This window comes from Pygoscelis adeliae, unplaced genomic scaffold, assembly GCF_000699105.1.
Source record: "Pygoscelis adeliae isolate BGI_AS28 unplaced genomic scaffold, ASM69910v1 Scaffold349, whole genome shotgun sequence".
Taxonomy (NCBI): Eukaryota; Metazoa; Chordata; class Aves; order Sphenisciformes; family Spheniscidae; genus Pygoscelis; species Pygoscelis adeliae.
This window is the reverse complement of record NW_008825608.1, coordinates 116,374-142,457: the sequence shown is the minus strand read 5'-3', so window position 1 is coordinate 142,457 and position 26,084 is coordinate 116,374. Positions and strand designations below refer to the sequence as shown.

The window sequence follows — 26,084 nt, the reverse complement described above, 5'->3', positions numbered from 1 at the left end:
TAAGATCAGTGAAATTATGTCAATGTATTAAACTGATGTGAGTCTCTAATTGGGACACAGAGTGTCAGCAAAAAGCAGGATTCATACTTGTACAGCTGGTGCAAATGCCACCCAGATAAACATTGCTCTGTTATGATAAAACACATATCAATTATGAGATAAAAACTACTGTATCAGGACAGATGAGATTTCATCTGGCCTAACATCCTATTTCTGATACAGCCAGTGGTACAAGTCTGGGAGTATTTTTACATCTGGCTATCAATTGACTATCTAAGGATTTCCTGTAACTTGCTTTATTTTAATTTCATTCATCTAGTTACTACACATGATCTCTTTTAGGTAGTCCCAGTTCCCATCCTGCAGTCAGTGTTGTTGGTCACTACACAGAGATAGGCCGAGTTGGTACATGAATGTCCAGAGACATCAAGACACATCAACAAGTAGCTTTAACATTTAAGTTTTTGCCACTTGAAGACCCCAAAATGGCATTTGGAAACAACAGACATCTCAATCTGCAACCTCTAGATAAACAATCTACAGCCTCAGCAGACACAGGGGAGGCTTCATTCATTTGCCTCACCTGAAAAAAATCAATCCTTTCAGTGCAGCGATGGTAAAACTTGTAAAACCTAAGTATTTATAGACAACTATCCTGGCAGAACAGTAACTGATTTTTACAATTAGTATCTATCTTCTACTTTTTCAAATCCTTAGATACTGAGTCAAGTTAGTGGCAGAGTCTTGGGAGCTTGCGTTACTTGCAGGCATTCTGGCACACAAAACGGTGCACTTGAGGTTTGGGTATGTGCATGGTGACCAGCTCTGCACACTGGCACATCTCCCAGTGGGAGCAGTAAGTTTTTGTCAATGCTCTCAAGGTTCTGAGGCCACAGATTTGAATACTTTTTCACATGAAATGTTTTCTTCACACAGAATATTTACAGGTGGTTTTAAATCTTTAAAACAGGGACAGAACTGAAATTTTGAAAGTAAAGCAGCTGAACTCCTGATCTCGTATTCTTTCAAATCCCAATAGATTCACAAGGACTGAAACATTTAGGATCTGGCTTTTTCATCTAAACCCAGCCTCAGATGTACAGGTGCAACTCATTAATGTATTGGATTTGCACCTACTTAGGCCAAGGCTGGAATTTTTTAATCTGTCTTTACTTCATAGACAGTTGGTATGTGTCAGTTATGTCATGCCAGATCCCAGTGGGGGGGATTTTAATCTCCCAGTAACTTCAGAAAGGTGCAACGATACTAACTTTGATAAAACTGATTATGCCAAACTTTTTAAATGCTGAAAATGTTGGGATCACTCGTAGAGAAATCCATCTGGCTTATGTTGCACCGTGTGAGTCTCAGATAACTTTGTCTTCATCCCTCCCTAAGGCCTGTTTCAGACTAGGGGGGAGGAGAGAGAGATGGGATGAATTGCAGCTAGCGTAATATGTCGTCCATGTTACTCTGCACCCATTCTTCTTTTCTTGCTGTGCAGTTTGAATCTGGCACTCTCACTCAGACCAGATGCTACTGATACCAGCAGCATTATCAAAGCGTATGGTCCCCCCTCCAGCTGAACACAGACATCGGAACCAGCAGCCATTCATACTGGACAATAAACACATCATTTAATGATATGGATAATCATTGCATTTAGCACTTGCCAAATGGAAGACAAACTCTGACCTTCTATTTTTCTGCAACTCCACAGATGCGCATAAAACTGGGAAACAAAAATTTGTGCTCTGCTCACGTGAGAGAGGAAAAGAAACTTTAAAAGGTTTAAAACCTTTTGTTTAGATTAGATTTTGGGGAAAGGGAGGGGGAAAGCCTTCTTTCTAATTTGCCATGACATACATATTGCCAATCTACCAATAATTTATACAATGAATGAAACAGTTCCCAGTCTCCTGGACATCCCATGAATTGTACAATCATTTGATTTCTTCTAAAGGGCTCTATGTAGAGCCCTTTATGTTGCACCGTGTGAGTCTCAGGTAACTTTGTCTTCATCCCTCCCTAAGGCCTGTTTCAGACTAGGGGGGAGGAGAGAGAGATGGGATGAATTGCAGCTAGCGTAATATGTCATCTCTATTTCTTCATAGAGAGCTCTATGTTAACCTAAAATGCTCCGGTTTGCCTTACGTACCTGCAAATATCACCATCCATTCCACTTACAGGGATTTCTGTGCACTCCCCGTTGTCTATAGCCCACTGTTGTCCAGCTCCACAGCAGCTCTCAATCAATTCCTTTGTGGAACCTGCATAAAACACACACCCAGAATTTTTTGTAAGGAATGGATTGGGTTTAGCTCTGTTTTCTTAATTGAGAAGATCTTTAAAATAACAATAGTTGAGCTTTTTCTTCTTTTTTTTTTTTCTTTCCACATTTCATTTGGTTATATGCAAAAAAAGAAAGAGGCAATTGATACCTGCGGTATCTTGATATAATTGATCACCTGGTAATGTCTTTCAGGCAGGAACAGCAGAAGCAAATTATAGTTTTAAATACAATAAAAGACATAACTGGTTTGAAGATGACTCCACCTTTGACATCGTTGAACAAAAAAACCCTGAAAAATCATGCTTGGTTACTTAATGCAAGTTGATTTAATAAGTCGTTATGCTGTTGTAACAGTGCCTTCACCACCACTAGCTAGGCTACCATGAAGGTGTCCAAGTAAAGTTCACAACAAATTAAATACAGCACACAGAGTGTACACAAGCTCAGCATATGGCACACACAAGCCTCAGTAGTTCTCTTACACCAAATTGTAAATATGAAGTTTCACTAATGAGTAACAACAAACCAAAACACATTCCTTGTCATGTTCCCTTAAAGTTCTTAGTATTTAGCAAGGGTGCTTTTAGAAGGTTTGACATATGTAGCGTTAAGAACTTGTTTCCATGAGATAAATTAAGAAATTTTACTCCTCAGAATTACTTAGAGTACATATACCTAGAGTGCCCTACGGCTGAATTTGAGGCTTCAGCTGGTTTAAAACCATAATGAAAAGGGTTAGAGATATAACTCTGACTCTGCTAATGAGCTCATGTAAAACACTGGCACTAAGATGTAGTAAAAGAGATGGACATGTAGAATGCTGCACTAGTTTTTACATTTTTCCTTGTGGATTCCCACTTAAGAATCAAATTTTCAGGTTACAGTGAAATACGACTTAAACTAGTGGATTTGCAATATACTATATACCTACTGTATAGAACAGACTCAGGTCACATCAGACTGGGCAGAAACAGTATTTTTTGGAGTCTGTACAGGAGTTTACTTCATGATGGGACATTTGCCATGCTACTGGGGTGCAAACACCAAACAAACACTAACATAAGCCAACTAAACTGATGCTGGGGTGCAAGGAGCCTGCTCCGTGGCAGCAGCTGGCAAGCGCTGTGCTGTGTCATTAGGAAGATTTCTCCTGCGACTGCTCACGCAGTGGATGGGCTCCATCGCACAAAGCATGTGGTCTCCTCCTTACCAGCTAATGAGTCCACAGCAGGAGCTGTCTGCTTTGGGAACAGTAATGCAGATATCAGGTAAGAAAATTATTATGAGATGCCTTTTAGAGAGACATGAGGTACATTACAAATGCTTGGGGGCTGTGATTTCACAGTATTGATATACGTGTCAATACACATAATAAAGATGGTCTATCAGACCACAGGGCTCTGCTTTCTCCACAAAGAATCAATGGCCCTGTGTTGAGTTGGAGCAGCTCCACTGGCTCATCAGAAGTGCTCCAGTTCCTTTTAAAGCCATTTATATGGATATAAGGAACATTTCGTGCATTTTATTCATCCTTCCAGACCAGTCTCTGGCACGGGTTGGTGCTACCATTAAGAGAAAACAAGACAAAACCACCTCAAATTTGAGTTGTAGGAGATGTGTGAGTGCAATTGACCTTGGGTAGCTCCACATCTAAGCACTCCCTGACCAACACCCAGCAATCCACACTGCAGAACAACGTATTTTCAAGATCCCTCAGCCAGTTTTTAGATAAATCCCTCCTGAATCAGTTCTGCTTACAGTGGGAGTGGGGAACCTCTTTCTCTACAAGGGTCTTAGGAAAAAAGCCATTGCTGCAGAATGGCACTGCTGAAGGTACAGTGCTCTCCTGTCGAGACTCGGCAACAACACTAAACATTTGGAAGCCAGCCGCTGCTAGACTGGCCTTGCACAATTTTGGTCTGTCAGGGAATTGCGTTCCGGTTGACAGGAGTCATCCCATCTGAACCGAGAACCTTTTCCTCCTGCGTGTTGACAGCAGCATTAGATGGCAGTTTCTCCAATAGGCCAGATTTGATGAAAAAGTTAACAGAATCCTTTCTTTTGTCTGCATTTGGTATATGGTATCAAGCCAAATAATTTTTCTTTGCAAAATTGTAACACTTAACTATAAGTGAGACATTTTTAGAAATGGCTACAACTGAAAACATCTGGGTATCCATGATGCACAATTCAGAAGAAACAGAGACAGCCTGCATTACCAGCACATTTCTGCTGTCATGTATTTACAGCACTTACTCTATGTTTCAAACAATAGTAGAAGAACTTTATATAGTGTCTTGTAGACCTGAGTTGTCATTAGATATCAAGGGTAAGAAGTTTAAGTGAAGCATAGTGCTATCTTCAATCTTAAAAAATACTGGCACTTACACAAATAATACAAACCTCCTCAGTAGAAGACTATTCCTTTGTACTTGTTACAGTTAATTTAGGAGATAATATTACATTTTGGAAACTGGAAAGTTCTCATCACCAGCATGGCTTGCTTTATAAAAAGCAACCAGAAAAATTAAACACACTAAAATGTAGTGCTTGCGATCATGAAATTTCTGCTCATGAGAAAACAACTTTAAGAAACTGTATCTAACAGGAGGGAAAAAGAGGGAGAGAAAGAAAGAATACATGTCCCATGACTGACCAAGATCTCACGGGAGAAAAATTACCAAATTCCACTTCCTTCTATGTTCTTTGACCCCCGATAGGGTTCATTTCACACACTCTATAGCAGTGCCTTAACAGACCTGAGTGATTTCGCTGAGCAGCGTTGTCCACTCCAGTAGCCAGATGAAATACTGTTTGGCGGATAGTCTTGCAATACGATTAAGCCATGGTACCAAGGACAGGTAGGATTGCCCCCGGTCCTCCTGCAGGTGAGCTCGGGGCCAAGCCTGAGCCACGTGCGGAGGTGAGGGGGGCTCTGTGGGGGCTGCTGCCTCACGCTCTACTCCCGGCTGCGCAGCAGGGACTTCGTTTCCAACATGGAGCCCACCCCTGTGAGCAGATGGGAACATTAAGCATTTCCAAACCACGCTTCTTGGTAAATATATTTCAACTTTTTAATGACTTTTTTTACTGAAAAGGGAAAATGGTCTGTGGAAGAATACCATCTTCATCACTAACTCGGACGGATGGGTGAGGGGAGGAGATTATAGCAAGTGACAAGACACAGCTCCTCAAAGCTGCAGCCACGTGTGCCCAAACCAGCAGCAACCTTGTGGCCTGGAGCATCAAACCCCACACCACTACCACCCGACTGCCCTCCTGCCCCAGCCCTTCCGCATTTTTTTATTTTTTCATCAATCAACAGTAACTCCAAAAAAGCAGTAACTGTTTTGACAGCTGACACTAAGAGGGAGAGTTGGGCTTCCAGGCCAAAACCCAGCCTTTTTGTGCCCACAAACTCCAGCTGTGTGACTCCATTAGGTTACAAAGAGAAGGGGAGAAGCATTATGGCAAGTGAATGCTGCAGAAAAAATCACATGCACAGTAAGGACTGCAGATGAGATCGTGGCACAGAGAGCTCCACCTCTACCCTAAGTCCTTATTTATATGTTGGAGAAAAAAGGAGCAAGGGAGGAAAGAGGGTGCATGTCACACTTTTGTAAATTACTTTGTTTTCCTTACGGCTTCGGGGAGAGACAACCCAAAACAGACTTGAAGCCATTGCACCCTCACCCCGCGCAGCCCAGCTGCAGAGGGGTTTTGACAACCGAAGCCACTTCTGTCCTCCCACATCGCCACATTCATGCTCCCACACGAGGGCACATAGCACCATAACAAACCGCAACAGGACTTCAGTCTATGCAATGCTTTCATTTTATGCAGCATATTAACAATGTTAAAAACATACTTGAGTCTCGAAAGCTGTATTACGTGTAAGAGTTGCTATATGACATGAGAGGGATGATACGTGCAGTTAAAATAGGCAGGAAATAACACCTGATACCAGATAACTACAAAACATTGCTATAAAACAGTTTTTCAACATAGTTTTAATTCGGTCCCTTGGTGGAAACTCCATTCATTTTACCAAGTGCTGAAACACATTTGTTGCTACAGTATTGCTAGGTGTAAAACACAAGAATGCAGCAGTAATCTACATGATTTATAATTCAAATAAAAATGAATTACTCATTCCTCACTAAAGATTCAATATCAGATTGCCGTACTGAAGTGCCATACTATTAAGCAGTCATATTTATAAAATATATTGCCTTTTGTTATGATCTTATGAATAATTAAATCTAGAATGCAGTTATAATAAAATCAACAAACTATTGCATTTTATCTCAATCAGGAATCAGAAAAATGAATAATTCATAATAGGACTCAGTCATTAGCATGGATTTATGATATTTTGATTTTACATTAGCAAGAACAAATATATACAACTAGACACATGCACAAGACTGAAGATCACATAGCTTCTACGCTGGATGGAGACTTTAAGCTATATGTATAACAGACTTTTAAATACTTAAACATTCAAACAGAGCTTTGTTTATTTGGGGCTTTCATGATATTAGCAGATTTAGAAGTAGACTTGCATCTGCTCACAGAAGACAAAGTCATTTTGTTTGAGAACACCATAATCCTGAATATTTGTTATACTGTGTGCATCTTTGATACTTTATAGAGTCATTTAACAAGACACCTGTTAACAGACTATTTATGAATTTCTTTACTAGGAAAAAAAAAGTAATTTATTTCAGGCTGTACTATAAAACATGTCTCCTCACTTGTTTTCAATTTAGTAACTTATCTCCTACAATTATCACTCTACATCACTCTGAAGATATGAACTAAAGTACATTTTGGCCTAATCTCAAAAGTTTGTGTCTTTTAGAGACATTTAGAATTTAATTCAAATATTTAGAGAAACATTTTCCCCCCAGAGAATTTTAACTCATCCTTGACTATGCCTTAAAACGTCATGTTGTCTCAGTGCCTGGTCCAAACCTGACCAGCGGTGGGATGGCCCCCCACTGACTCAGGGTCACATCAAGGTTTTCCATAGCCACATGATATCCACGCAGCTTTTACATGCTGCTACCCAGGAATTTCATCTTTCAGCTAGAAAAATCTGGTATGGGGTGGGGGTTGTATTTTAAAAAGTTTAGCTGAAGCTCAAACATTACACTGAGGAAAACACACAGTTAAAGGCTACTAAATTATTTCCCCCCACTCACACAGTGAACCATAAATTTGTTAGAATAGCAAAGGAGACAAAAGGGATTTTCAAAAACCCTCCTCCGCTTTTGTCCTCCCCAGTGTTCACAAATTCTGTTTCAAGAGTGATAAAACATCAGTCAGCTCTATGACTGGTCAAGAAGGGATAAAATATTTCAGTTTCTTGCCAGAGCTTTTTTGACACTAAAGTTTCACTGATTTCAGCTTCACCTGAATTTCCACTCAGAACATTTAAGCGGTTTAACACCTCTGATTTCATTGCTTACTTCCATTCTCACTTTAGTTTTGCAGCTCTGCAGAACATTTGCATCGATTGACTAACTCCTGTTGTGCAAATATCCATTCTTTCAGAAAATGCATTGACTCACTGACTGAGCTATTAGGCATGTTTTATCCACTGTCCTCCTGTTCTAAATGTTTCTTTTGTCTAAGCAGAACACAGACAGACAAACCTTAAGACTTCAGTACTTCTTCACATGATGCAAGCAGTGAGCACTGACCCGTCACACTAGCCAATCCACCCAAGCCTTCCACCCACGAGTAGCAAGTGATGGGTTAAATCTTGGCCATTAGCCTTAACAGTACAAGATTTCATTCAGTTAAAATAAACAATTATTTTCCTTTCTACTAAAATTATTATAGTAGCCATGACGCATTAAAGATTCTTAGATAGTAATTTTTATCTAGAGAGACCCATATAGGCAGACATAGTGCAGGGGCTTGGATATAACCATTTGATACAAAATATAAGTAAAGTTCAGAACTGATATTATTCCCAAATAAGATTGCCTATTAGCCACGGAAAGTCAGTGCACCGTGTTCCAAATGAAGCATGAATCACCAGGAAGATTGGCATTTCAGGGACAGCGTGACCTTGTCAGCTTCGGGCAGCTACTTCTCTTCACTGGTGACTTTAATTTAAGCTGTTAATTGCTGGATCAGCACTCACAGGCAAAAGAGGCAATGTTCACACCTCCATAACTGAGCTGAGCTCTTGTAGTTATGATGAAGCATGCTATTCCGTTCCTATATCTGAGGAAAATAACTTATCTTCCCCAAAACTATAGTACTTACGCTTTGGGGAGGCAGGGGGGAGGAACTAAAAACCAACAAACACAGGATCTTGCAAGGAAGTGAGTTTGTGCACTAGGATTGATTTTGATGTGGAACCTTCTAGAAATGAGGCACTCCATTAAGATGCATCTTCATTTTGAGGATCTCATTGCTCATCCACACGGGAAGCTGACAGCCGTGACTCTCAAGCTATAACATAATTTTGAAAAAAGCAACTGAGCAAACTGCCCAAGTCCTGAGCCGGGCATAAGTCAGCCACTCCACAGAGCTCGGTGGAGCAGCCTCACAGCCCAGCATCACCTGCATGAAGGTAGCAGCAGCCTGCGACACCTCAGGTTAACGAACCGGCCTCTGAGAGCAGTTAATGAGTTTCCCCAGCAACACTCGTGGTGGATTATGACTTCCCAAGTAGCAAAGCATGAAGGCTGACTCCTGAGGTACTGGAGTACACTAGCACCTTTTCACATCTTACAAGAAAGCTGTTATTTGGTATAAGAGCTGATCCAGTGGGATAGGTTGCCCTCACCTGCTGCAACCATGCTCTCCCACCAGAAATGAGCGGAGAAAGAACAGAAATGGTACTAGAGCAGAACAGGAGCAGTTTCCATCACCCTTCCATGAGCACACATGGTCAAGGAAGGGATCAAAGCGGAGTGCTGCTTTTCCTGTCTAGTCAGTGCTCATGACTTGTTTCCTACTTCCTTATAAAAAAACCCAAAAAACACCTTGAAAATATGTTTATAGTTTTGTATATGTCTGTCTATCCTTTTAAAGGAAGGGGTATCTAGACCTGCAATGCACCCAGCACATACATTTCACAAGAATTGTTTGCTCAGACTGGAGAGAAAGGTATTGTATTTCCTTATCAAATACCTGCCCGAGAACATAAACCCCTATATTATGGCAAATAATGAAGAAGAACTTCACAGAACAACGATTAACTTTATGGAGTTCTTCAAATACTGAAAAATACCTGTTTCCAGTGGGTCTTTTTTCGGCTCCAATCTCCTCATCTAAAGCTTTAATAAAGAAAAAAAAAGTACTGTAGCTTTACCCCTTAATAAGTTGTCATTCCTTATCTTACCAACAGTCTGAGAGGCTTTATTAAATTCCCTCATTGAATTTCACCATTTGGTTGTGCAGTGTAACGTGTTCTTAACTTGATTTATCTGAGACAGCTAGGAAGACATTTTAATGAGTAAAGGTAAAGAGGAGAAGAACATTTATCTTGGCAAAGATAGGGGAGGGGAGAGTGACAACACAGCCCCAAAGCCAGCTGCTTTCACTTGAAACTGAACTATCACTTAGGTCACTTGGACTGGTTAAGCTTTCTTCAGGACTTGTTCCCAGATAAATTAGCATATGGTTTATTCCGTGCAGGTTACTGCAGGCTTCTCAAAGTGCCTCAGTGTTCAGGAGCATATTTGATTCTAAATCTTACTGAAATGAGAGTAGCGCTCGAGTGTTTCCATGATCAAATCCTCAGTTAGCTCCTTGCTGGGGAAGGGGCTTTAACCCACGTGCACTCATTAGACTTTTAGGCTCCTCTCATTGGAAATAACGAAAAAGCAGATTGCAGGAGAAATACAGGCTGAGCTGAGAGTTCAACACACATCTCATGGCTTCAATCCAGTACCTAATCCTCCTCTCCTCTTTTCCATTATCCTCTTCCATTCCTACTAGACTCTATTTGCCATGCCATCACCACAGTAACCTAAGTGAGATCCATCACACTTGCAGCAATCTGCCTTCATTTTAAAGTTCATACAGCAAAGTGTTTTTCTACGCTCTCCTACTTCCTCTGAAGTCACCTGCGTCTCTTTAGAAATCCATCCCACCATTCATCCAGGACAAGTTCCTGTTATATTGCCTTCACTCCTTGGGAGGCATCTGCTTTCCATTTCAACCTGAAAACGCTCTGTTTCCTACATTTGTTTTTTCATAAATTCCTTATGCTGGCTTGCTTGGCAAAATATAAAGAGTTGTGTCTGCCCAAAGGCACAATGAAAAACTGGATAAAACAAACTGAATGTTCTCATTTTACTATGCACTGTACAAAAGAGACATACATCAACATAACCTCAGCCAGGATTGTTTGGCAGATTTTGTTCAAAGTGTGAATGAATAGCAACCTTATATTCCCTCTGGCTTTAGTTCTGGATAATCCTTGTAAGTCAAAACTTGTATTACCTGTGCCAGAGGTCAGGTAATTTAGACTATGTTTGGTCTTTAACGTTTCCATGACAGCATCCTTTATTAGCTCCAGGTTGAAAGGAGGGAGGGGGGAAAAAACCCAACTAAATAAATTCTTTAACCTTTTTCACCAACTAAAAGTCTAAGCAATTTCTCTTCCTGCCTTTTAAAAATTTGGCTCATTTGGATCTATCCTTCTGTCACTGAGTTTAAAAGTGAAACAGCTGGTACACAATCATCCTTCTATTAGTTACAATAATAACTCAGAGTAGGCATAATGTTTCTTGCCCTTCAGCATAGTCTTGGCTGTATTTTCCTCCTCAACTTTCCTTCCCCAGATATTGCACAGAGTATATTTATGCTGTCTATTAACTTTCAGAAGAGCTGAGGCTTTGGAAAGCCTGGTTCCGATTACCCTTGTAATTCCTGTCTAAAGAATTTTATCTTGGGGGACAGCATGCTCTTTGCATGCTCCTTTTTGTGGCTAGGTAGGCTCCTTTCCTCAAAGCTGGCATTTCCACCAGCCCTGTTTAATTTTAAAGTTAAAATTGAGACGCATAGTGTTTATCAGGGGATGTAGTCAGGGACTGTCTGTCAGAGCACTTGGGAAATTTAGGCAGGATCACTGAATCTGCTGCAACTCAAGCATTTAGTAACACAAGCACTTTCAGTATGTTCTCAGCCAGTTACAAATTGAGCTGACGTTGTAATGGTAATTAAATTACAGAATTAATATTCCTTAAAAAAAAAAAGGGCAAACAAACATAAAGAGGCATATGGATGTGTGCGTAAGGCCTTAATTCAGCTTATGTGTTCCACCTACCTGTGTGTGTTACCTACAGAAAAAAATTCATTAGTTTCACCATGCAACTAGTCAGACCCACACTGCAATACTAGGGACAGCCATCCATCAAGATGTGTTGCTGCTTTAAATTTTAAGAGTGTGGCAGTGAAAAAGGTCTTTGTTTTGGTCTGGGAACATTGACCAAGGACAAGCCAAGCTATTGTGCCATTTTGGAATTCAATTGCTTAACAATGCTAGACGCACCTTAATCATGCAACCCCTATAAATACATAATTTGATCTCATACCAATCACAGTAGAAATTGTACTTTTGTTTAAAGTCACAAACGAGGATTGCACATTTGTATCTGAATCACATCTTCTTCAGTGGGGCACAGGTTACAGGTTTAGACACTGCACACACACTGGCAGAGCTAACACACGAGAGGGCAATGGTTATGAAAGTCAGATGAAGCCAACCCCAAAGTTCACTCGTCTTTCAGGTTGCACTTGTAAGCTTTTAGGTATTTGAGTTTTGCAACTTTGGTAACTAAAAGAAAATTCCCAAGCAGATGACCAGTGCTTGATCTTCTTCGATCAGTACAACCTCATGCAGCAGAGACTAAAAATATGCACCCTTAGCTGCACTCTAGGAGAGCCCATCCAGAAATTGTTCACAGAAAAACTCTTGAATCATTTTAGGGAAAAAAAAGGCCAAGATTTTCTTTCTCTTCATGATCAATTCATGCAAAGTAGAAAAACAGTAAAATTCATCAGAGAAGTTATTCACTGTGAATTGAATGCTCATCTCTGTTCAGAACATTACTGAAACAAACTGGGAAAATTTACTCACTGACTCATCCCCAGCTGCTGGTGCCAGCTCGTTTCCTCTGCTATATTTCTCAACACAACTTTCAAAGTAACTTAATACAGTACGTTAACAACAGAAGCAGCAGCCCTAGCCAAACAGTTTTGCACACCTTGGAAAGGTAAGAAAAGATGAGATTACACGATAGCATCAGTCAGCGACCCGCAGCACGCCCCAGGAGCCTGATGTGTTCCTAATGAAATATGTGCCCTCCAGCTCCGTTTGGACAGGGCTGAGGACTGTTGACAAAAAAATTCTGATCATCAGAGGAAGCAAACATCTCGAGCTTCACTGAGTTTCTAATTAGTGCATAGGGATGCTTAAAATGAACAGAAAAGTTGTTGTAGGGCTCCAGCTCTCCTTGTTTGGGTATCCTACTGTACTCCTTGTTAGTCCTTGTCAGGTTTATAATCATAAATTACATTGTTTATTTATTTTATGATGTTCTGAAGAGCTCTCTCATTTCCTTTGGCTTTTCTTTATGAAGTTCTGCAATCAGTGTTTGTGCAAGAATTTCAGCAATAATGATTGTGGCCCAGGGCATTTCCTGGATTAATGGCAGGCTGGAAGAGTTGATGGCCCACGGTTCTGCCTTGATCCATTAACCCCAAGGAGGTTTAAATTCTCCAGGAAGCACCCAGTGCCAGAGCAGTTATTGCGAAGGAAATTCAGTGGGATACTTTAGTCAACAGCAACAAGACAAACTTCCTTTTATCCGTTACAAATGTAGGAGGAAATATTAATTTGAATGGGCTGATAATGATGTTTGGAGTGTTTCAGGGGAATTTAGCAGCCGCTAGCAGGAAGCACAGCAGGAAATTTCTCTTTTGCCATGCAGTATGCATCAGAACCAGAGCTGTTTGGAAACAAGGTTTTTCAATTCCCTAAGAAATTAATGATTTGGGGTGAAAATTAAGAAAATGGTGTTTTTAACTTCTAAATGAAGCACATTGTTTGATACTGTTACTGTGGCTTCAACACAGGAGGTATTGGGTGACTCATTTTGCTCATTTCCACTTCAGTCTTTACCTCCAGCTCACCAGGCTCCCATGGTGCAGCTCAGTGTAACCCCACTGGAGCCTTTGGCCACGATATACCAAGAGAAATACAATGCCATGAAGTGTTTAATTTCCTAATTCCTCCCTGTCAAAAATCTACACCACTCAGATCACACACAAAACTCGTATGTTTTGTTTCAACTCCATGTTCCTAATTAAAAGGAGCAAGTCGTGCTCGTATGTGTTCATCAAGATTAACGATCCTATTGTATACTTGCAAGCACTGTTACGGAAGTCACCTTCAAATAAGGCAACCATTTGCAAATTATTGTAAACTATGGCAGAAGTGGATGTTTTCACCTGAAGCTAGGGTTTGAACCAGTGCCCATGGAAGCCTACAGGCCCTGTCTGCTCCTTTACTAAAAATTAAAGCACAAAGCCCTTGAATATGTAGAATAACTATGAACATGTTTATATTTAAGCAAGTCCTTAGTTCAGCAGCACTGAAGAAACTTAGACACGTGCTGAAGTCCTCTGCTGACTCAAGTCCTGTATGAGGCGCAGTGCGATCGAGTATGACAGTGCTTCCTACAGGGAACATTCAACAAGTAACATCTGTCTCCTACAAAGTATGAAATAATCACAAGGATGTTGTGAATAGATTAGCATTTCATTAGCTGACAGCTTGTATCTGTCTCTACAGAAACTATTTCTTCAGCGAGCTCAGCATTTTATGCTTTTTGTAAGCTGCAGAGATAGCGGCAATACTTTTCCTTCTCAAGCTCTTACGTATACACCACTCGAAACAAGCACAAACATGGCTGGAAAGACAGAGCCATGGTCCAGCTTAGCCACGCACTCCATACACAGCTGGGAAGGAGACTTCTCTTTCTGATCCTGACCAGCCAGAGGAGGGGGACCGTGTGCCACAGGAGCACTGGGGCAGGCTCCACCACCCCGCGTGCAGCACCTGAAACAGGCGCAAGTTAAATCTCAGCTGGAATTCGATCTCCTGCAATGGACTCTGGCTACACTTCCTACTTGGAAACTACAGACGGCAGCCAATTTTAAAGGAATTTACATTCCTGAACATATTTTACTTTGGAACCAGAGATGAAGAGAGAGAAAAGGGACTGACTTGTGAAAAGCTCCAACTCTGTGATTTAAATGTGTTTTGGAGCATTTGGGATAAGGCGGCAAATTCTAATGAAGGGTGGAGGAGTCTCTTCATCTCTCCCACAAAGGCTCATTACAGTTACTTACGCAGGAGACATCTGAAACGGAGTAAAAGAAAATATTGAAATAGGCAGAACTTTACATACCACTTCATCAATACACTTCCAAGAAACAGATTTTATTATTTATATGTAAATAAGAGTCCACTGCTCATTTTCTTTCTCTCTAAATATTCAACCACGAGCTGGGGAAGCAATGTCCATTTACACACAGAACCTGTTCAGGCTGAGGAAACAGAAGCTAGATAAGGGAGGAGATGGAGAACAGAAGTAACTGAAAAACAGAGCAGCGATGTGGTTTTAGTGCTTCGTGTTTAAAGATCAAATTATAACTGAATGATTAAAGTATCAGGATGGTTCAATTCTGAAATTTCTTATCCAGGTTTCTAGTTCAAGTCAGCCTGCTAATAGCTAGTAACAGGCGTACAGCCTTAGTTTTGTACTGGAGGCTATCCATAATAAGATCCAATCAAAGCACTTTGTGGTGATAGAAACCTCTTGGGGGAGCACGTAAGAAAGGAACTAAGTGTCTATATACTTAAAAGCCAGAAAAGTCTGGACCTAGCTGCAAAAAGAAAATAACTTGCCGAGTCATCATCCAAGAAGTAGGGATCCAAGTGGTTGAAACACCAGGCTTTTGGTGGCTGAGAGGTTTTGGAGAACCACCAAATTGTACAGACCCACACAGTGAAGCACAATGCTTAGAAAGGCCAAGGTCCTTTACATTGTTCTCTGAATTTTAGTTGTTAGCTTAACAACTGTGCCCCATTAGCCGAGTTAGCCAATAGCTTCAAATGGGACGGTGTTTGTTTATAGTCTTAGGCTACAAAATGTTGATGCAGAGTCAAGCTTTTTCATGTTTGCTTGTGTTTAAAATAAAAGTTTTTCTCATCCCTCTTGAGTTCTCGGTGGCCTATTAATTTCTAAGGAAAATGAATGCAATCCTTGCATTCACTTAGAAGGGATCTGCCTATTTTTTCTGGAGAAAGAAAAAATACATTCACAGCCCAATCAAGCATAAATTTTATCTTCACATATGAGATAATTACTTCATACAGAGCTGCTTGCATGCTGAAGAGCTACAAACACAAGCACAGTTCTGGTAACTACTGACACATTGTTAAAAGCATGGTTTACATAGAGTGCATTCATTCAGTCTAGAGGTGGCTTCACAGCCTGAACTCAGTCTGAAGTGTGTGGTTACCACCTCAAGCATGTTTCAATAATCCGGCTGCATTTCCACCCTTGCAATCAAAGGGATATGTTTATATCCTGCACAGAGACGAAAGTCACTAGGCCGATATTTCTTCCAGTGCTTTTTTCTTCCCGCATCAGTACACCTCATGAAAAACAGATTCTTTAAACAAGGTCAGAGAGCACTGAGAAGACGAGTGAAAGATAAACTTACCCCCTCTTGGTTTTTCAATAGATCCAGGCTAAGAGGAGAAATATCTTAGTGCTGACTTGTCATACGCTATCTGTGCACATTGGCTGTGCTACTTATAAACACTGACATCATTCTGTAAAAGGGACTGTAATGTAGATTTTTAATTATGTAGCTGATTTAATCTAATTTGTTATTTATATACACAAAGGTAAATCAGCACAAAACAGGTCTTTTATAAGCAACTCCATAGAAGCAGGACTCTATGCATAATATTTGGTCTCTCCAGCACTTTTAAAATGATGACTTCTTGCTGAGATCTAATTTGTTTTTATTTGGATTTGCCAATTACACCTTTCTATGCCGTATCTGCAATCTCAAATGGATGTGAAATGGATCTTTAAAAGCAAAATACAACACTAGGGAGCATCCACAGACAACCCATAGATCTCAATAAAGTGCCAGTGGCATCCCCTCGTCTTCTTCCCCTCATTTTCTTCATCAGATGCAACTTCTTCCTATTAACCTCCAAAGAAGCTTCTCTTCCTGAGAAAGGCCTCTGATGAACCAAGTAGCACATCCCACACATCCCCAGGGGAATCTTGGAGGCAGGAAAGGGGGCAAGTTCCTGTGGGAAGGACCCTCCTTACCTCCGCCAGCCTCCGGGTCACATTTAAACCGACTAACTCGTAACCTCAATACCTAACTCATGCGAGGGGAAATCCTCTCTCTTACAGAGCTAAAACTCAAATGTTTTAAGACTTCAGAGAAATGAAACCTGACATAATGCAGACACGAACTCCAGAATAATGTGCTTTCCGATGACATCTATGAGATGAGACTTTCTGCGCTTAGCACTAGCTGCATTTCTACAAAGTCCAGAAGCTGCTACTCCACTTTCCACCCTCCATTGCCCCCATCACCGATAAACTGATCTAGACCTCAGTGGGAAGGAGGAAGGGAGCAACGTGCGGGACAACGCGGAATGGTACAGCACGTTCTTGGCAGTGGCCGGGCACCAGCCAGATCCCTCCCCCCGCAAGGAATGCATCTTTCTTCATCAAGGGAGAGGTTCAACTTTGAACTTGCTGCTTCTCCCAGTCAACAAACACTCTTTGTTAACTGCCAGCTGTTTCCTAATCACTGCGAGACATCAGCTTGCACGTAGGACAAGGGCCATGCAGGGGTGAGAGGTGAAGAATTGTTCCCCTCTACCATACAGTTGGAAATATGGGGTCAAAATCTGACTTCTGGTGTGGCTTTTCCACTCTGTGTAAACCTGCAATGAAAAGGAAGAGGGGTGGAGGGAAGATGGGGTATATATGACTATAGCACAGTATCAGCACATATCTTCACAGTGTCTCCAAACCAAAATGAAAGCCAGAAATTCTTATCACATCAGAGAGGTGAGTCCTTATAAAAATTTGAAGAAAAATGTACCTGTTTCCAAGACAGGAGTGCTCTGGAAGGCCACCAACCCAACTAACCCAAGCTGCAAGTACCTAAGATGCATTTTGCTTTGAAGGATTTTCCAGTCCTTTCCACAGATGCAATAGAAAGCTTTCTGAGGCCTAACACTCTCCCTATAGCTCTGATGTTCAGTACAAGGGCACGGGAGAAGGCTTTTCTGTAACAGCAGCACAACTAAAGGTTAAAGCTGCCATGCCAGGGGGAGCTCCAAAGCTTCTGGGAGAAGCACCCGCTCTGAGCCGTGCTCCCTTCGGCAAGGGTTAGGACCACCAACAGAGTTTATTGGCAAGGCTGCTTTTAGGGAGGAGTTGTTTGTTTTTAAATTCAAGTTAAATGCATTGCAGCCACATTATAATGAAAGATCAGCTATCTGGCAAAAGACAATCTAAAACCTCTTGGGATCACACGCTTTCTAGGCAATTTGTTACAAAACCTTTCATATAAAATATGAATATTCAGCTTTCAACAACAGAAAAATGCCATCCACATGTTTCAGGTTAGGACCACTCTCTTTAATCTTCTTGTCTCACCCAAATTACACTGAGCAAAGGCAGTGCTGTGCACACAGCTGTGACCATGAGCCGAGTCTGCTGCTCGTGTGGCACTGTACCATATTGATAAAAGCATCAGTAACCCAGCTGCCGGGGCAGACAGAAATAACTATAGCAGCAACAGCCCCCTACAACACTAAGCAATGTCATCTGTGTCCAGCTGGCTTTCTGTAGCTCTCACCCTGGAAGGTTTCTCTGTTTCACTGCTGGTTTTCATCTCCGAGTCCCTTAGTCTTCTCCCTTTGCTACCTGCACACATTACTCCTATTTTTCTTGACCCTTTTTCCTTATCTTCCCCCAAATGCTCTCTCTTTTCCTGCACCTTTTTGGAAACTCTCCAACAGAAAAAAACAATCCCTTTCCCTCTATGTCAGGACACAAAACAACCATGCAGCATGCCCACAATTACTGATGCTACAGTTACTGGCCACCAAACTGTTCCTACGGTCTACGTGCTTCCCCTAGCCCTTTATCAGTCTTAAACCTTTTTGCACATTCGCTTGCTGACTCAGCAAAGCTTCTGATTTCAGTGAGGACTCCCAGTGCTCAGCGTGTTCAAAGTGCTCCTAAAAGTGCTATTAGTCCTGAGCTCGTATTCAGCAGGTATTAAAGGTCTGAGGAGATCCATTATACTGTTGGCAGCACCAGCACAGACTGTGTCTGCGCTGCCCCACCCCACTGCACAATTCCTCTTTGCAACCACCTCAAGCCAACGGATGAAATCAAAGTAATATGATACTTGCATTGAATTCGTAGAATTGGAAAAGATTTTATTCCTGTGCAGCGGTTCATTGACTTTTATATGACTTTTAATCTCCAGTGTCTGCACATGAACTGACTAGCACTGTAAGCAAATGAATAATATTTCAAGAACATGAGAGAACATGGAAACCTGAGTTAACAGTTTCATGAATTCATAATGATACTAAGATGATTTACATTTACAGCATATGAAGTATAAAGCAAAACTGCATGGCGTAACGTAACAATTTGTTATTTAAGGCTAATTACTTTTCCACACCATCATCTGTTAAAGTAATGATTAGTGCAACTCCATGCACTTGATTTGTGGATTAAAGTTATTGAGTGAGGAAGTAATATTGAATACTGAAAGAAGTGAAAGGAAGCCTTGTAAATACAACTTTGCTTTCCACATTCTCTTCCTCTCTACAAATTTTCCCATATTATAGTTGCTTAATTGCCCAGGAGTGGGAAAACTGTTTCACCACTTCCAGCTTTCCAAGGCTTTATGTCAATTTGCATCTATGACACAAAAAGTTTAATGACATCAATTGTCACTGAGAATCAGTGATAAAAAAAAAGTTATTTTACAAACATCTGTACAGTGGGGTTGGCACGTAAAAAACATAGCAAATGAGAAAAATACATTGGCATTTAAACACAGAAGGTTACATTAATTCCCAAGAGTCAACATCTGGCTTCAAACAAAATCAGCCCAAGGCCAGCAAGAACCCAAATTGCCCAGTTCTTTGCCAGCAACATATAGATCCAACTTGAACAGAAACAGTACCGACAGGTAAGACTTTCTAAATCCTATTTCCATGTAATAGTTCCAAAACACTTCATATGTTTAAGAAGTCAATTAAATTTGATATGTTTGCTTGACATCCAGTGATATTTGCTGAAAAGAAAGACTCAACATTTTTAACTCTTGATGTAATATTTTCACAATCCAGTCCAGTGTAAGGAAACAAGTTACAAGTTCAACTTACGAACTATGTAGCCAGCACCATCCATTACCAACTCTGTTGGATGAATGCAAGTGATCTGAAATTTTACAAAGATATACCTACAATCAGCAATTAAAAAGAATTATTATTGATTAACAACTACAGTCACAGCTCCACAAATGCTCAGCCTCTCAGGATTTTTCCCCGTTCCAATGCGTCCACTTTCTTAGCAACTATTTTTATTACTTTAAATTCCGAGGACAGACTGACCTGACACTAATTAGAATGACTTCAAGCTGAGGATATTTTCCCTTCAATAGGGCCATAAATTTAAATCCCAGCAGTCTAACTCACAATAACCTCTCTTTATGCACATCTTGAAAATCTTCTCAATGCTTTAAGAACTGTTTTGGCTACTAGAATGAGGTATTGTTCCCATCTACAAAGTTACGTACAGCATGGCTGAGGTCATGTTCATTTCACACAGATCTCTTGCTCAGATGACTTTTTCCTTCGTCACCTCAGATAAACAAATGGGTCCATCACACATCACCTTTACAGAATGATTTTTTTTAAAGTAGGATCCAAGCTAGCATACAACTTTTATATATATATATTTTTAACCACCTTATCAAGCTACTTTTCCCTTAATAGCAGTAACCTTCACTTACCAGAGCTGGTGCAATACAAATCCCCCTCCCAATCCTTCTTCCCCCATAAAGAAGAGATTATGTAATTTTTCATGGTTTATGGAAAAACATATTCATTTTCTTTTTGTAATTGGCAGGATTCGAGGAAACTAGGGTACAGGGATAATGGCAAAAGATAAAAACGCAGTGGGGCTAACGTCCCCTGGGCTCCTGACAACAGCAGGGAGGGACAGACTCCTCCAGACAGCAAGGCAAAACATTTAAATTGAATTCCTGCTCCACGTCACTCTCTCAAGCGAAGGTTGCCAATTCTTGTGCCAAATGCCTTTGTAGGTGCCAAGTCACATCAGCTGCCGAGCCAAAGGGAGGGGTGGCTGCAGGCATGGCTCCTGCACAGGAGGTGCCAGCAAATTCCCTCGAGCTGGACGGAGGGACCGGCACACCCGGGTCCTGGGATGACCCTCCAGCACTGAATGGGAGCCCTGTGTGCTGCTCCCGCGGGCCAGGACCCCCATTGCTGGTGCCTGGTTTGCAGTCCCAGTGGCAGAGCCCTGTGCCAGCCCAGGGCTGTGGGGGACTCCAGGGCCACTGGCTGGCTCTGCTCTAGAGCAGCCCACATTCCTCCTTCATCCGGGGAAGGAGCCAACACATCAGCCTCTCTAGGCTGAAGTTATCCTTTGTGAGCAATCCCCAGCTCTGTTGACACTGAGGAGTTCATGCAAACCGTGTGCATTGTTTGCTTGATTTACTACAATTGCGTAACGTGTTCCCGCCTCCCCCTGGGAGACTTGGCTCAACTAGCTCCAGCCCACAGGTATGAGCATTATGTTAGTTATTATTTACTTCCACATAGTTACAAGTTTATTTCAGCAGACATAAAAGAAAAAAGAGGGGAAGACGGAAGAAGGGGGAAGAAGGGGGAAGAAGAAGGGGGAAGAAGAAGGGGGAAGAAGAAGGGGGAAGAAGAAGGGGGAAGGGGAAGGGGGAAGAAGAAGGGGGAAGAAGAAGGGGGAAGAAGGAAAAGAGGCCAGCCATATGGCCCATTAGATCCAGCGGATCGCACTTTCTACAGCTTAATCTGACGTTGTGAAAAATGAAGACCTGCTTTGTCTTATAGTACATGGCTTTAGAATGACATTCCCAAGAATTACATTTGTAAGAAAGTCATAATTGGAGTAAACTGAAGGACATGGGAAAAAAAAGCAATGCCCTGGCAAGAAGCCCACAAAAAGTAAGAACTGCATGTACTACGATGTCTCTTTCTGACTTCCTTAAAAATGGATAAGGATATTCACCAGAAATCCCCCCCACTTTACTTACTATGCTGTGTTTCTTTAAAAATATCTGCAAATTTGCAGCGCCAAATATACCCATGTCTGTAAAACAGAGATGAAGCAGCAACTACTTACCTATTTCTACTACCCTGACACAACACTCCTTTGTTTATTTTTTCTTTTTTTCATAGGATTTCACAAACTGCAAATGACAGAAGGGGACTTTTTACCTGTAGGGATTGATGCTGCTTATCACAACACAGTACCCAAAGGTAACTCATTTTGCCTACATTAATTGTTCATAGGAAGACCAGCCTTAAAACTGTAATGACAGCTGATGTAGGGATGCTGAGTACATCTTCAACCACCCCAATCTCTATTCTGTAAGCCTCGTGGCAGCTTTAAGCCCTGTGTCATGCAAAGCTGTTTGCTTTGCCAGACTGTGAGAAGACAGAGTTAGCTTTCTCTTTTTCCTTCCTGACTGAAGAGCCTGAGTGAATGACAGGCAGCCCGACTGCGGTGCCCCCGGGAGGACCAGCTTAATGCCAGGCAGGACCTCGCTGCAGACACACAAAGATCCTCTCTGGAGGATTTTTTGAAATATCCGCCCTCCTGAGACTCAGCTTGCACAACCAGTATTTAGGACAACTAACACCGTATTTAAGTGCAAAGTAGGCTTTGATCTTTTTGAAATTGGTAGATCCATACCTTCTCTCTCTCTCTCACACACACACACACAGTTTTTTCAATTTAGAGACTGGAAGAGGAAAACCAGCTGTGCTAGACTTTGAAATCCCCTCCCCCAGAGCAGTTTCCAAGCTCTGACGGAAGCAACGGTTGAACTGAACTGGTTTGGCCAGAATGGAGATGATACTCTCCGGATCTGCAGCAGAACCTGCAAGTGCCTGACACTGATTTACTGCTTAGCGGGCTCAGGCACTGAGCACCCAGGCGCTGAATTCACCCCTTGCAATTCAGTTCAGTTCCCTTCCTTCCTTTCAGAAAACTTCACCTGCACATATGAACTGTTTCAGCAGCACTAAGTTAAATCCCAGCTAGTTCATTACTTAACAAAACCTATTTTTATTTTCCACACAGACACACCATGTTGCTCATCCTCTGTTTCCGTCGCAGAAATCCTTATCACACAGGAAATATCTCTGTCTGCCTTGGCCCTTCCAAAGACAGGTTTTACAGTGTCGCAAGCCATCCTCTCCTCTCCTCCCAGCAGTAGGATTTTGTACCAAACCTCTCTCAGCCTGGAAGAAGCCCAGGGCAGAGTCACCCCTGCACGTCAGTGGAGCCAACCCCGCATAAACCCTTCTTTACTTGGGCACAGATGCGGTGCAGCCATGAAACTTTCATGTCACTTAGCAAAGCAGCACCGTATTTATCTATTTCATATTTCTCTCAACACACATTAAAGTGCTCTTTTTGATCGTGACATGGTGACATTTCACTGGTGGCACTGCAGGACAAGGTAGATTCACACTGCACCGGAGCTCTGCTGTGCGAGAGGCTTTCTTGGACCACAGACTCTGCTGCTCAAGTCATAAGCACAGGTCCAGTGATGAACAAGTTCAAAATCATTACAATAAATGTAACTCCTTCAAAAATAAAGATACTCTTAAATTTTCTTACATGACTGTTTCTGCAAGAGGCAAAAACAATGACAAAAATAACATACAGATATTCACAGAGTTGGGAATCGTTTAGGGGTTCATTCTGGCTGTACCAATTCCATCAAGTATCAAATATACAGTAAAAGAAATATCTCTAAAGTAAAAGAGACAGTTTCTTATTCTTCTTTTAGCTAATGGGGGTATTTAAAATCAAGCTCCATTAAAACCAGTAGAAACTACCACAACATTCTGCTACCTATCCAAGAGATAACAGTTTCCATTTGTAAAAATGCAGCCCTGAAGTGACAACCCAAGTTTTAGAGTGATAGAGAAAACCGCTTATCTGCTTGTTAGAAGACAATTCAAAAATAAATTTCTCATTCTGTTGAACCAAATTACTAGCAAACAGATAGCTATTAGATGCTGCTAAATAAATCTACTACTAAAATCTGCTACATAAAGCCTCAGACTCTTAATTTCGCAATTGCATGCGTAATAAATACCAAGAGCTTGAGGTAATACAATACGCAAGAGGACTGATTCATTTTTTGGCCATACAAAGAGAAGATAATTTAAAAACTTTACGTAATCTTAACAGACTGACAGCTGAGGTAACCACCTCAAATGACAGATATATCTAAAGAACCATATGAAGCATGGCACTATCCCAAAACTCCTCTCTCTGTCATCAGTCATTGAGTGAAAGCTATTGTCAGTGTGCAAACTTTTAATGCTAGAACCTGTTTTCAGTATGGAAAGAAAACCTTTACCCAAATATGACCTAAGAAGCTTAAATAACTGCCAATAATACAAAGAGTGGAAAAGTCAATTAAAAGTAAAGATGATCTGCTATCATAAATCACATGTACACCTTCCAGTACAAGCAACAAGAGGGTAACTCCAAGCAGTACAATGGCAGTGCCAATTCAGAGTGCATAACTTAAGTAATGAAAGCCCTAGAAAAGCATAACAAATTATTTATTCACTGCAAGGCACTGTACATTAAACATCAGATTCCATTTTGCTCATAGGAGGATGAGGGTGACTTAAAAAAGGAGAAGAAAGCTTACCTGTACGACTCAATGCTACTAATGAGATGGACAACGAACCTCCTGACCAGTAACCCAGACCGACATGCAGAGGAAATACCGAGAGGAGGAGGAAAGACTCATCTGTGCAAGAGGCCTTCACTCCCTCCTTGCACACATCGCCATCACCCACAGGACTCCTGGCAGAAACTTTTGGTGCTGCTTCAGGATCAAAAAATTGTTGTAGCCTTAAACTAACAGCAGAGGTAAGTCTTAAATGCATATATACAGCCAGGTAATTCTAACACGAGTTACACCCTTATGACACCTGCACCTTCCACTCCTTTAGCCCAAATTGCAAAGCGAGCGTCTTTATAAGAGGTTCTGCTGTACACCCCAAAGCTGACAAACATGTCGCACTAGCAATAGAAACATCAGGCGAGACTTGCCCACAGCTGTACCGCAGCTCTGGGGGCTCTGAATTTAAATGTGCTACAACATATTGCATGGAGGCATATAACACTTCAGAGTATTGTAGCCCTCTAAGCCATATCTTCAACAAGGATTCCTTTGAATGCTGTGGTTTTGTTGCTTAGTACACCACCCACCATTTACCTTTCTTAAAACTTTATATTTACCTATAAACTTCAGTAACAGAATCTCAAACCTTGTTACAACGTTGATAGCTGACAGCACAGAACTCCATACAGACCCACGCACCACCCATCTCCTTTAACCCCTTGAAGTAAAGCTTAATTGAAGTTATAGGACACACAGATCACATTGGGAATTTATTACACTGGCAAACCACTCGCAGAAAATCTGAAAGGAAGAAAGATTTGTTCCCATTATAGATAGAGATAAGGACCTGGGAGAGGCATACATTTTTTCAATCCGGGCTTCTCAGCTGCAGATTCAAGACTTGAGACAACCTGAGAACACCAAATGCGAATTTTTAACCTACAACTTTCTTAAAACTTGAGTTAAATTTAAAAGTGTAGCCAGCAGTGCCAACCATTTTTAAGCTGGAAGGAGAATGAAGTCCTTAGCGAGGCATACATTTTCACAGCACAACAGCAACGAGAGAAGATGCTGATGATAAAGAAGCTGAGTCAGATCAGGAATAGACAGCTTGAGAGCATCTGCAAAGCAGAACGGATGAGATCTCTGCTGTGATGAGTCACCAGAGATATGCAGGAAATGAGGATTACTCAAAACAGGAACAATTATCAGAGCAACATAATGTTTTTTAATGGGAAATTAATGTTTTATTCAAGTGATGTTTGCTAGATGTAATTCCTTGTATCCAAGCAAGTCTAGAACTCCAGCTCCACCTTCAAGACTTGGATCGGATTTTCTGCTCAGTTATGAACTCCCACAATTGCACAAGCCTCTTGAACGACAGACTGTGCCTTTTCACAAGCTGGGAAGCTGAATGGTATAAATCGGATTTATCATACATAATGTGATAAAGACATGGATGAATGGGGGGGTTTTAACAGATAAATGCTCTTTGGGAACAAACATTTATCCCAGTATATGGTATAAAAGATAAACAAGCACTATAAAGTCTTCCATAGATTTTGAGAAAGACTGAACCACAAAGAACATTCAGCTCCAGCCTTACCCAGAAATGTAAACAGTTTAAGGGGGCTGGTTGTTGTCCACAGCCTGCAAGTAATTAAGCACTAATTCTCTACCACCTACTGAGGAAGAAATGGGAGAGGAAATATGACACAATGTTAAGTATGCGCTTTTCAGG

At 41.3% G+C, this 26,084-nt stretch overlaps 1 protein-coding gene across 1 annotated transcript in view; it reads right to left on the bottom strand.

Annotated features, from left to right (window-relative positions):
• Window positions 1–26,084, bottom strand: part of FBLN2 (fibulin 2) — a 97,417-nt gene that overhangs the window by 34,806 nt on the left and 36,527 nt on the right. Inside the window, exon 3 of the mRNA XM_009332581.1 lies at window positions 2,159–2,270. Within this exon, the coding sequence (XP_009330856.1) occupies window positions 2,159–2,270 (112 nt within the window). The remainder of the gene's footprint in view (window positions 1–2,158; window positions 2,271–26,084) is intronic.